The sequence below is a fragment of the Panthera uncia genome, chromosome D1 (genome assembly GCF_023721935.1).
Source record: "Panthera uncia isolate 11264 chromosome D1, Puncia_PCG_1.0, whole genome shotgun sequence".
Classification (NCBI taxonomy): domain Eukaryota; kingdom Metazoa; phylum Chordata; class Mammalia; order Carnivora; family Felidae; genus Panthera; species Panthera uncia.
Window position 1 is genome coordinate 25,988,207 of NC_064808.1, and position 11,031 is coordinate 25,999,237.

The window sequence follows — 11,031 nt, forward strand, 5'->3', positions numbered from 1 at the left end:
TATTTACTCCAATTTGACAAATAATTCTAATGAGCTCAGACATGCCCCATTTGCAGAAAATAGCCCATTAGGAAAAGCATATTTAAGGTGAGTATATCTGTGGAAGTGGGGACACTGACAGCAATATAAGCTCTGGTTGGGAGCAAGGTCAAAGAAAGAAAAATCATATTGAATGTTGTAATAACTCCAAAAATTATAGTATTTTGGAGATGTCTGATGTAGGGGCGATAATCCTACCATCAGAGCTCATCTTGCAAATGTCATTTTAGTATAGTAAGGCATCCTAATGATGCTGAATCATTTTTTAAAGACAATTCAAATTACATTCCTCTTTTAAAGGAGGGGAGGGGAGATATAATTCATTCCAGAATTTTTTAATGCAAGATAGTATGCGTTTTTAAATATTTTGAAAATTAAAGGGATAAGCTTTGATCATCAGGAAAATTAATATATGTAGGATAGTTTTACCCCAATGATGTTGTTTAGATGTGGCATCACTACCCTAAGAATAGACACCAATGCTGAGGCCAAGTTGAACCTGTAGGGGTAGAAGGTATGAACCTCAGGGTTTTAGACAGAGAGAAAAGATGACCCAGGCCTTGGGCTAGATGTTTGATAAATCTAGGATATATTTCAAATGTTGAGACCAAACCCTAAAATGACACTCATTCCCAGGTGGCCCTCAAGTTAAGTCTGGGAGACAGCCTGCCTTTCTTATCCATGATGGATGACAACACAGAGGGGTTGGGGCAACCCACACCAGAGGCCAGCATTGTGCTGTTTTCATTTGCTTGGTTTTCTCACTTAGCAACCCTTGACAGGTGACTCCGAGACAGGTCTGGGTGTGACTATCCAGGTTCATCTGGCTGCTGCCCTCTTTGGTCTAGGCCGGGCCAGGTCCACTGTGCCATATGCTCCTACTTATGATAGAGCATGGAACCAGGGGGTCACAACAACACAACCCTTTGCTGGAAGTCAGGCAGGATGCCTTAGGATCTATGTGCAAAGTAATTCAATCTTGAGTTTCTAAAACTATATCTTCTGATACTCCATCTAAAATTTTTACAGAATTTTAAAACTAAAAGGAACAAATTTAATAAAGGCTTTGGAGCCAGACCAATGAAGGTTTGAATTTTGGCCTTAGCACCTTATGAAAGCTGTGTGGCTTTATTATTATTATTGGTTTAAAGCTGTGTGGCTTTAGACAGTCATGTCACCTGACGAGGCCTCAGTTTCTTCATTTGCAAAATGGGACACATCATGGGAATAATAATACCTACCGGATAGGATTGTTGTGAAGAATAAGATAATATAAATAAAACATCTAACATGATGTCTGGCACATAGAAAATACTCAAAAAATGATGGTTACAATGAAAATTTATTTGACTAAGGACGCCCTGCTAGAATGAGGTGGAATCCAGACCGGAAGGTGGGTCTCAAGTTTTCTCTCAAAAGACATCCCACTTGACTACACTGTCTCCACTAAAATGCTTGATGTCAGCCACCTGGTTGGTGGGAAGGGGGCAGAGATAACAAAACGCTGTCTCAACCTCTCATCTGTTTTCTCCCTAAAGTGTGTCCAGCAGGTAAGGCTGTGAGGGAATCAGCGAGGCTCTCACCGAATCGGCCCACTGGCTTGGGAGCTCATTCTCTCCTGCATAGGACATCCAGGCCTGGTTTCTGTAGGACGAGGGAGGCGTTGGGATGAAATAGCCGGTGAAGCCAGGTCTGTTGGCAGCTGGGATGGCGAACACTGCCGGCACCGTATTACCTGGCATGGAGGAGATGGATGGGGAGGATTAGGCCAGCATCCCACCTACCGGGCTGACATTCGCACAAAGCTGGGGGAAGCTGGCAAACGGCGAACTCTGGCATGGGGGAGGGGAAAATGAGGTGTGGAGCAGACCTCTACCTGCAGCCCTAGCCTTGCCCACCTGCCCAGTCATCTGCTATGACTCAGACCTGGTTTTCTAGAGAAATGATGGCCCAACTCCCCTTGCTGAACCCTCACCAACTCCCCCATCCCCATCCCAACACCCCTGACCTACTGGCAAGAAGAAGGGACACCTTAGTGTCCAGATACGTTTCTCCAGGGAGAATGGGTGTTTTTAAAAAATCCCAGAAAAGGAACCAAAAGGAATGGATTCCACTGATGGAATTTCCGGACACGGTGAATTCTTTAGTTAAGTGTTGACGATTAAGTGTTCGCAGTTTTAGTCTAAAACGCATGCTTTGAATAGACTAAAAAAGCGATCAGGGCATGAAAAAACCTTGGGGTTAATTTCAGCATTGTTTCTAATAGCAAAAGACTGGAAACAACCAATATGTCCCTCATTAGGGGAAAGGTTAAACTGGCATGTCATATCATTCAATACCATGTGGCAGTTTAAACAAATCAACTAGACCAACATGTACCCATCCTGAAAACAATGCTGAGTCAAGAAAACAAATGCAGAAGGAAATGTATGGTTTGATATCACTCGTATACATGTAAAATAACAAAAGCATTTAATATGCACTATTGGATATGCACACATATGTAGCAAAAAGCACCCTCAATTTAAGAACTGGGATTACGTCTGGGAAGACGGGGAATGAGATAGAGCTGGAGGGTTCTGTCTGCAATGCTTTAAAGATACATAATAATTTAAAAAGAAACCCTGAAGTCTGGCAAATGTTAGCATATACCCTTACTGTAGCATACCTTAATATTTTGTCATATTTCAGATTTTTTAAAGAAATAGAACAGTAGCTCTTCCAACCAGAGCTACTGAAGTCAGACACACAGTTGCCTGGATTGCTAAGGATGACAGGGAGCAGATGGCTTGTGTGGATTTGGGGGGTGCGGGAGTGCAAAGAGCACGGCACCGGGGTGGGGCTGGGGTACAGCACTGGCCTTTTTCAGCGTTTCTCCTCTTGCCCACCTGAGTAATTTAAAGCCGACTGGTCCAACTGCGCCACGGACACGGGGCCTCTGGACACCTGCGCGAAGGAGGGGCTGTCGTGCAGCTGGGCCGGTTCGGGCCCTGCGGACTCGGCCATCCTGGTCTTGCTGCCCACGTCCGAGGTGGACCTGGCGGGTGCAGAGGGGCTGCGTTAGCCGCTCCCACCCAAGGCGAGGTTCCCACCGCTTGCACCTCTGGGGGTCGCCTCAGGGGACCTTGGCGGTCTCCAAGCCCCACGAGGGTGGGGGTCCTCAGGCCTGGATGTGCCGCCCCCCCTCCCCTGAATAACAAAGAAGGCCAAGCGCGTCTGGAGTTGGAGCAGCGGTTGTGGTGGCCCAAACTTAAGTCATTTTTAGATATTCAAGGTCAGTGCTCCCCCGAGGGTGGCTCTTGTGTCTCTGGGGAGTAGCACACTTAATTTCCACATAAAATAAGCCAGGCAATTAGCGCTGGGTATTAGCTGGGGATGGTCGACCTGGGGGGATGACATCAGCAGCAGCCAATGAGAAGGCTCCGTCTGGAGTGCCTGGTCGCTCCCCCTCCAGACACCAGGGCTGGTGACCTGCAGGGCCAGAGGACCACAGTTTCCTGCTGCTGGTGGTAGCAAGAAGCCCAAGGCTCTGAGAAGCTTGGACTGCTCCCGGAAGCAGGAGCCTAGCACTTTCTAGGCGTTATGAATGACAGAACACTTTTTGTCCCCCGATCCCACAGGCGAGCAGAGAATCCGGCCCATTAAACACATCATATTTCCACTTAGTGTTCAGAATGCCAGTGAGAAGAGGGCTGCCTGGGCTCCATGGGTGCCAGCTTCTCCCCTCTAATAAAGGGTGCTTTAGCCAGTCTCTAACCTCCCCTTCACAGAGGGATTTCAGGCTCCTAAAATTAAAATGGAAGGAGGCAAAGACAGCCACAGCAGGTGGCAGGCTGCCAGCTCTGAGCAGCCAAGTGTCTGTCACTGTAATAGCAGAACAGAGCCACAGCACCGCAGCCAGACCAGGAGGCGGGAGTGTGGGTTCTAGCTACCTCCCCTCGCTCAGCCTCAGTTTCCAGGTCTGTGAAACAAAAGGGGTGGATGACCCCCTCTCCGAGGCTCCTCCGTGGTCTAATCGTCTGGGTCTATATGGAAAACAGTGACCTGCTGATATTTGGCAAGACGGTAGACAGGGTGGAAGGGCAGGGGAAGAGACTGGTGGGTAAGAAATAAGAAACAGATACTGGCCTTCAGCAAATGGGCCACAAATGACTGATGTGAAGTTCCTGGCATTCAGAACCATCAGGAGTAATTGAGGCTTCCCAGTATTGCCCAGGGGGGGTTAAACACAGAGGCTGTGATGATTTGACCCTACATCAGGGTGGCTGCTGGAGGCTCAGTAATGTGGGGTCTCCCTTTCTTTCTTGATCCCTCCATCTTTCTCTTGGTTGATCTCTCCCACAGCCCTGGCTTCCCAGATACTATTCCAGGCATCTGCTACTAGTTTAGAAAACCCTTCCGAGGAAAACTCCCATGTTCTGCCCCATACACGTAGCCCCCTTGGAGGAATCCTAGAATCTCTGCGATCAGTTAGGTCGTCTCCCTCATTTTACAGTAAGGAAACAGGGGCCAGAGAGTTGAGGCAACTTGCCCAGGGTTTTATACAGGGTTAGGATAGAACCCTGGTGTGCTGCTTCCCAACCCACTCTGAGCTCGACTGGAGTCAAGGGCTGGTGTCTACACACAGCCTGGCATTCTAAACTGCGGGAAATGAGGGCAGGGACATTTTGGAGGAAAAACTCATTTTTCTTCACCATTTTCACAAAGTTCAGACCTGTGGTCCACAGATAAGGTGTGGCTAGCATGTTGGGGGAGGCTAGGGTAGGAGGGCCAGGGCAGGGGATCATACCTATCCCAGGGCACAGTTGTTTCTTTAACCCTGGACCTGATGCCTATTCCAGCATCTCCCAGCACTCATGGATTTTGTGTTTCTTGCCTATCTTTATCTAAAACATGTGCTTTTTATAAGATCACAAAGACAATATCTTTATCATATCTGAGTTATATCTTTATATCTGAGTTAATACGTTTATACATATCTGAGTTCATGTGCTCTCAGCCTCCCATCTTGGAAGTCATGAGTTAGGCTGGGTGCCCAGACATGCTGCTCCCTGGCCTCTTAGCCACCACCCCTAAACAACAAAGGGACTTCTGGGTACACACATGTGCCAGGAGGGGCCCAGACTGGAGGCAACCGTTGGAGTGGCCTGAGCTGGAATAATTTTTAGATGTTGAAGGTAAGGGTATGGGGCTTCTATGGTATGGGTTGGTTGACCTTGAGTTTCTTCACTTGTGGGTTCTAAAGGACTTCCCATGTCAAATGATAAGAAAGTTGGTGAACCCTCTCTGTGCTCCCACTTCCTTCATGGTACTTGGAGCACCCCAGGCACGAGGTTGTCTGTACAGGTGATTGCACCCTCAGTGGGACGGCCATGAAGGAGATGTGTCAGGTCAGGGTACACAGGAACAAATCTCCAAACATTCCAAGCAAAGCAAAGAAAGGAATGTGTTACCGCCTGAGAGAAGCAACAGCCACAGGGCCAGTCCGGGGAGGTACAGGTGGAGGGGGAGAGCCCATGACCATTTCAGGAAGCTGGGAAAACCTGTATGCCTGTGAAATAGACGAGCAGTAGAGGAAGATCTGTTAAAATGCAGTGTCCATCAACACACAGGTTCTTCTTACTGAAAAGGAAAGCAGACTCCCAGGTCAGGTTTTCCTGCCTTCCTCAAAATCTCCCCTGATCTTCCTTATGTTCCCCAGTCCCCTCTTCCATCTCATCTCCAGCCAGGCTCCCCTTTGCTTGGGCCATTGTAGTCACGGAGTCCTTCGATTGATCTTAGAATAAGCCAAGTTCTTTCCTGCCTCCAGCTTTTGTATGTGCTGCTTCTTCCCCCGGGACGCTTTTCTCCTAATCCTTCCCATGGTTCCTTCCTTCATCTCATTCAGCCAGCCCCATGTTCCCCTAGAGCCCCATTTACTCTCTCTCCATATTCTGCTTTATTTTTTGCCATAGCAATTGTCACCCTATGGTATTATATCATTGCTTGTTTAGGTATTTCCTGCCACCAGCTGGACTGTAATGTGGGAAGGGCTTTGCTGTCAGCTATATCCTCATGCCTGCAACAGTGCCTGGTAGATCATGTATGATCAATAAATAAATGAATAAATGAATGAATGAAGGAATGAATGAATCACTGATTGCGTTTTACTTTGTCACTCGTGGAAAGCAGATTTAGTTGGGGGGGAAGGGATGGCTTTAGAATCAGGAAGTATGGGTGGAGGTCCTAGTTTTCTGACAAATAGACTGTATGTCCCTAAGCAAGTTGGGTGACCTCTCTGGGCCTTGCTGTCCTCTTCCAAAGTGGGGACAAGGATGCCTTGCTCAGAGGGCTGCTAAGAAGATCAGGCAAGTCGGTGTGTGTTTAAGTATTTCACAATCTATAAAGCACTATTCAAAGATAAAGGATTGGAACTGTCATGAAAGCGAAGACTTTAATCAACACGTGAGGGGATAAAATGAAAACAGTCAGAGGATAGACAGGATCAGAGAGCCAGGCCACAGCCTCCTTTAGCGAGAGAAAATCTAGAAATGCTCTCTGGCAAGACAAAGCTTAACTTGTGCTTCTCATTCATCTTTTTCTTTAGGTATCATGCCTGCTAGATCTCTTGAGGAACAAGCTGACAAGACTTTAAGCCCGAAGGCTTCAGGACAAAAAGCAGCAGCAGAGGGAATCCATAAATAGGGTTCTTTGAACTGAATGAGGTCTTCTTCCCAGCGTTATGGCAGACTACATACTTTTAAGGGCTTAGATCCTAGATGAAACATGCTTCTTGATGCACTGTGGGAATTGCAAGATGTAAGGGAAAGCTCAAGGACCCTACCCACTACCCGTACCCCTGCCCCAGCACACACCTCAGCCAACTAAAACAAAACCATGTGCTGAAACCAGAGGTAGAAATAGTGAGTAGTAAGCAAATATGAAAGGTGAGGGGTGTTGCCTGGAAGACAAGTGCATGTTGGCAAATGATTAAGAGAGCAAGCTTCAGGACAGGGCAAGGGGATGGGACAGGTGGAACTGAGACACTCACAATCAACCTGGAAGGAGCTGACATTGGTCCCTTCCACAGAGGGAGGCTGGTAGCACTCAGGCAGGAGCAATTCTAAGTCCTGTTTGGAGGAGATTTCCCTAAACCAGGCTCTCAGGATCGGCATAGATTAAGATGAGCAAATAATAGCTCATCATCAAAGACCAGAAAACATAGGTGAGAGTCAGGAGAAAAACAAACAAACAAACAAACAAACAAACAAACAAACGACATATTTAGATCTTTAAGGACTTAAGAGTTAAACATTTCCAGATACAAAACAGAAAACAGAAAGGTAAAAAATGTAAAAAAAAAAAAAAAAAAAGACCAGACAGAGAAACTATCAGGAATGATCTGGCAGATTTGAGAAAGAACAATTAGAACTTTTAGGAGTGAAGTGTAATTACTGAAAGAAAACACTCAACATAGGGGAATTAAGTAATCGATGTGCCACAGATGAAGAGAATATTAATAAACTAGAAAACGGAATTGAGGAAATTACTAAGAATGAAGCACAAAGACATAAGGAGATAGGATATATAAAAGAGAAGTAAAAAAAAAATATATGGAGGACAGAGTAAGAAGGTCTAAAAGTCCCAAAGTCCCAGAGAGGAAGAGAAGCAATATTCAAAGAAGCAATGACTAAGAATTTTCCAGAATGGATAAAATCAGTAGATTAATAAGTTCAGGAAGTACGATGATCCCAAGCAGGACAAATAAAACACATGTAGATACATTGTAATGAAATTGTAGAGTACCAGAGACATAGAGAACATCTTTAAAGCAGCCAGAGAGAAAAGGCATATTATCTACAATATGGGGACTTCTCAATGTCACCCAAAAGACCATGGAATGAATGCAAAGTGCTCAAAGAAACTGTTAGCCTAGGAGTGTAATAGCAATACTAATTTTCTAGGACAAGAATGAAAGAAAACATTTGCCCAGGTTTAGAGGTACTGGCTGAGTCAATATGGAAAGCTACATTACCGTGTTGCATTTCCTTTTTTTTTTTTTTTTTTTAAAGCATCAATAAACTATGTACGCTAAGGTAGGATTCTGGGAACCAAAATCTGAAGCTCTACTAGATCCTAAGCTAGGATGGGGTTCAGCAACCATGCTACCCCTACCTTACAAAGCAAAACGCTTTGCACAGAATAGTGCTAAATAAGTATTTGCTCAATGAATGTTGAGTGAACCAAACCCAGGAGACCAAATTCTCATCTTGATTCAGCCATTCACTTTCTGTAGACAGTCTCTCTGCACCTCATTTTTGTTGATGTTTTTCATTTTCCTTGTGAAATAAGGCATTGGAGTAACTCACAGGCTTCCAAACAAACTCTTCTATAGCCATGAAATAGCTTTGACACAACTTGAATACATAACTAGATCAAAGCAGGGCTTCTCTGGTTGAAGTTGGGGAGAGGGGCGGTGCCCTCGTGAATTTGGCCCTTCACTTACCTGCATGATGATAACCTGGGACCTCCCTGAACTCTAAGGTTTTGCAGAGAGTTTGAAAATCATTGTCTTGGGACATCCTTCCAGCTTATACTCCATTATTATCAAGAAACCATCAAGTAAGAACATGTCTTTCCCAAAATAGAGAAAGGGGTTTAGAGCCCCTCTTCTCTCTTCTGGCCTCTCACAATACTCAGTAGAGAGACAGACAACTTATTTTTATCCCTGGTTCCTGGAAGGCTTATTCTTTGCTCAACATAGTTTTCCAGCCAAGAAAAAGCCCTTCTATGCCTGTGTCTGTCCTGTAGCCAAAGAACTGATTAAATTCTTGATTTAATCAATGGTAAATTGATTTACCAAAGAATTGATTAAAAATTCTGAACTTTTGATAAGTACCAAGGGAATTGTCTTCTTTGGAAGATTTTGCCAGTTACAAGCAAGACTGAGCAGGAGATCACACAGTCTCCTTTGGGCTGTATCTACAGGGCCCTGGGGTAGCCACAGGGGCCACATAAAAAAGCAGAACTTGTGCCCTGTGCTTGGGGGCTGAGAGAATCCCCACCCACAGTGTCTTCCTACCTCCCCCCTCCCCCCTGTGCAGGTTTCCCATAGTTCTAAGCCCTCCTGGCTTCACATTCTGATTTCTCTTGATACGTATCTGGAACCTTGACTTCCTGATGACTGCTTTGTGATTAGGATTTCACTGGAAGCTATTCCTCAAAACTGTTGCCTGATTTCAAGTTTCCAGTTCCATGACAGTGGCCATAATGTGCCCAGCCTGGCACCATCTTTTGGGATCCCTGCCTCTGGCTAGAAAGGAGATCCAAGACTCAGAATTGAAGGTAGTTTTTGTAAACAGGTCTGAGGTCTCTGAGGTGGAAGGAGCCTGGGAGTAACTAGAGTAGGCTGGCCAGTCTTTGGGCTCAGAAGTTTGGTTGTAAAAGTAGAAGGGGAAAAGGGGACTACATAGTCTACTCAAAGGTTCAGTTGTAATGTTCTTGGGTGGGAGGTGATGGGGTTGGGTCAAGGCCATCCTCTATAGTAACCCCAGTAGAGAGTGAACCCAGGTGAAACCCACTGGGTGCTGGTCCCTTCTTGTGCAGGTGCACCCATCCAGAAGGGGGAAGGTGATCAGGATCAACCTGAAGGGTAGCACTATAGGCATGATAGGTCCAAGAGGGCAGCTTGTGCCTACAGGAACAGGTCAGGGGTCTCAGGCTTTGCATGGGTGGTGGAAGGAGGACTGACAGGTCAAAGTCAACCCACCCTCATTGGAGGCCAGCCCCAGGTCAGAATGGATGCATGAGTCTTTCCATACCTGCTAACCATGTTGGGTTGCGCTGAATGGTGTCCCTTCGAGTATATTCTGCTGATGCTGACAATACCACTTCCAGGCTAAATAGGTATCTACCTAAGTCTACATGTGGCTGTAACTTCTTATCCTGGTGGAGGAGGTAAAATCTTCCAGAAGGATAGTTCCTATTTAGTTGAAAACAGAGGACTTGGTAATTGAAGACTAACCCTGTAGTAAAAATCCAGTGCCTATCTTGATCTGTTAGTTTACCAGGAGCTACTGATAGAGCAATATCTAAGGCTTCCAAGGCCTCTGGAATCATAAAAGGTTTGAACTGGAAAGAGAGCAGGAGACATTGAGACCATATACTTTACCTTAACCAAGGAGGATACTAAAGGCCAGAGAGGTAAACTGACTTGTCTAAAAACACACAGCCAGTTAAGGGCACTGTCTTGCAATTCTGAGCTAGGGGTATCGTGGTAGAGGGGATGGGTTTGAAGTCAGACAAAACTGGGGTTGAATCCTGGCTTGATCCTTACCAGCTGCTTGATCTCAAGCAACTTACCTTGCCTGTGCCTGCTTTCTCACTAGTGATGGAGGTTAACAGTATTATACCCCCATTTTAAAGGCTGTTTGAAAAACTCATTTTATATGTTAATGTAACATCTGTCACACATTGGGTCCTCTATAGTAATACTCTCTTCCTTTGAGACAGGATAATATTTTGATACAATAACTGTAGTAATCAAGACTCTTTTCACCTCACAATTCCTGAAGTCCAGGGCCCTTCCCCTGCCCCAAGCAACAAGGGCATCCTACCTTCCTGCCCCAGGGAAGGAAGGTGATGGCCATGAAGAAGGCGTGAGAGCCAGTCCTCATTGGAGTTTTGATGGTCAAAACTATTGAATTGCAAAAGTTTAGGATTTTATTTTATTTTTTTAATTTAAATTTTATTTTATTATTTTAAAAGTAATCTCTACACCCAACATGGGGGTCTAACTCATGACCCCAAGATCAAGAGTCATATGCTCAACCAATTGAACCAGTCAGGTGCCCCCCTAAGAGTTTAGGATTTTAAATATCAAAAACTTAAGCTCTAAAGCACTCAAGACCTAAAGTTGATGCCAAAAGAAGAGATTTGGAAGAAGTGAGGTATGTTTAGATTATTGCCCCTAGGTGAGGTAAACACCCTTGGGTTAAGAAAGGGAGGGAGTGG

At 45.4% G+C, this 11,031-nt stretch overlaps 1 protein-coding gene across 1 annotated transcript in view; it reads right to left on the bottom strand.

Annotated features, from left to right (window-relative positions):
* Nucleotides 1-11,031, bottom strand: part of KIAA1549L (KIAA1549 like) — a 121,931-nt gene that overhangs the window by 6,934 nt on the left and 103,966 nt on the right. The window contains exons 18-20 of the mRNA XM_049639788.1: nucleotides 5,493-5,590; nucleotides 2,928-3,076; nucleotides 1,623-1,774 (exon numbers count right to left, since the gene is read on the bottom strand). Coding sequence (XP_049495745.1) covers nucleotides 1,623-1,774; nucleotides 2,928-3,076; nucleotides 5,493-5,590 — 399 coding nt within the window. The remainder of the gene's footprint in view (nucleotides 1-1,622; nucleotides 1,775-2,927; nucleotides 3,077-5,492; nucleotides 5,591-11,031) is intronic.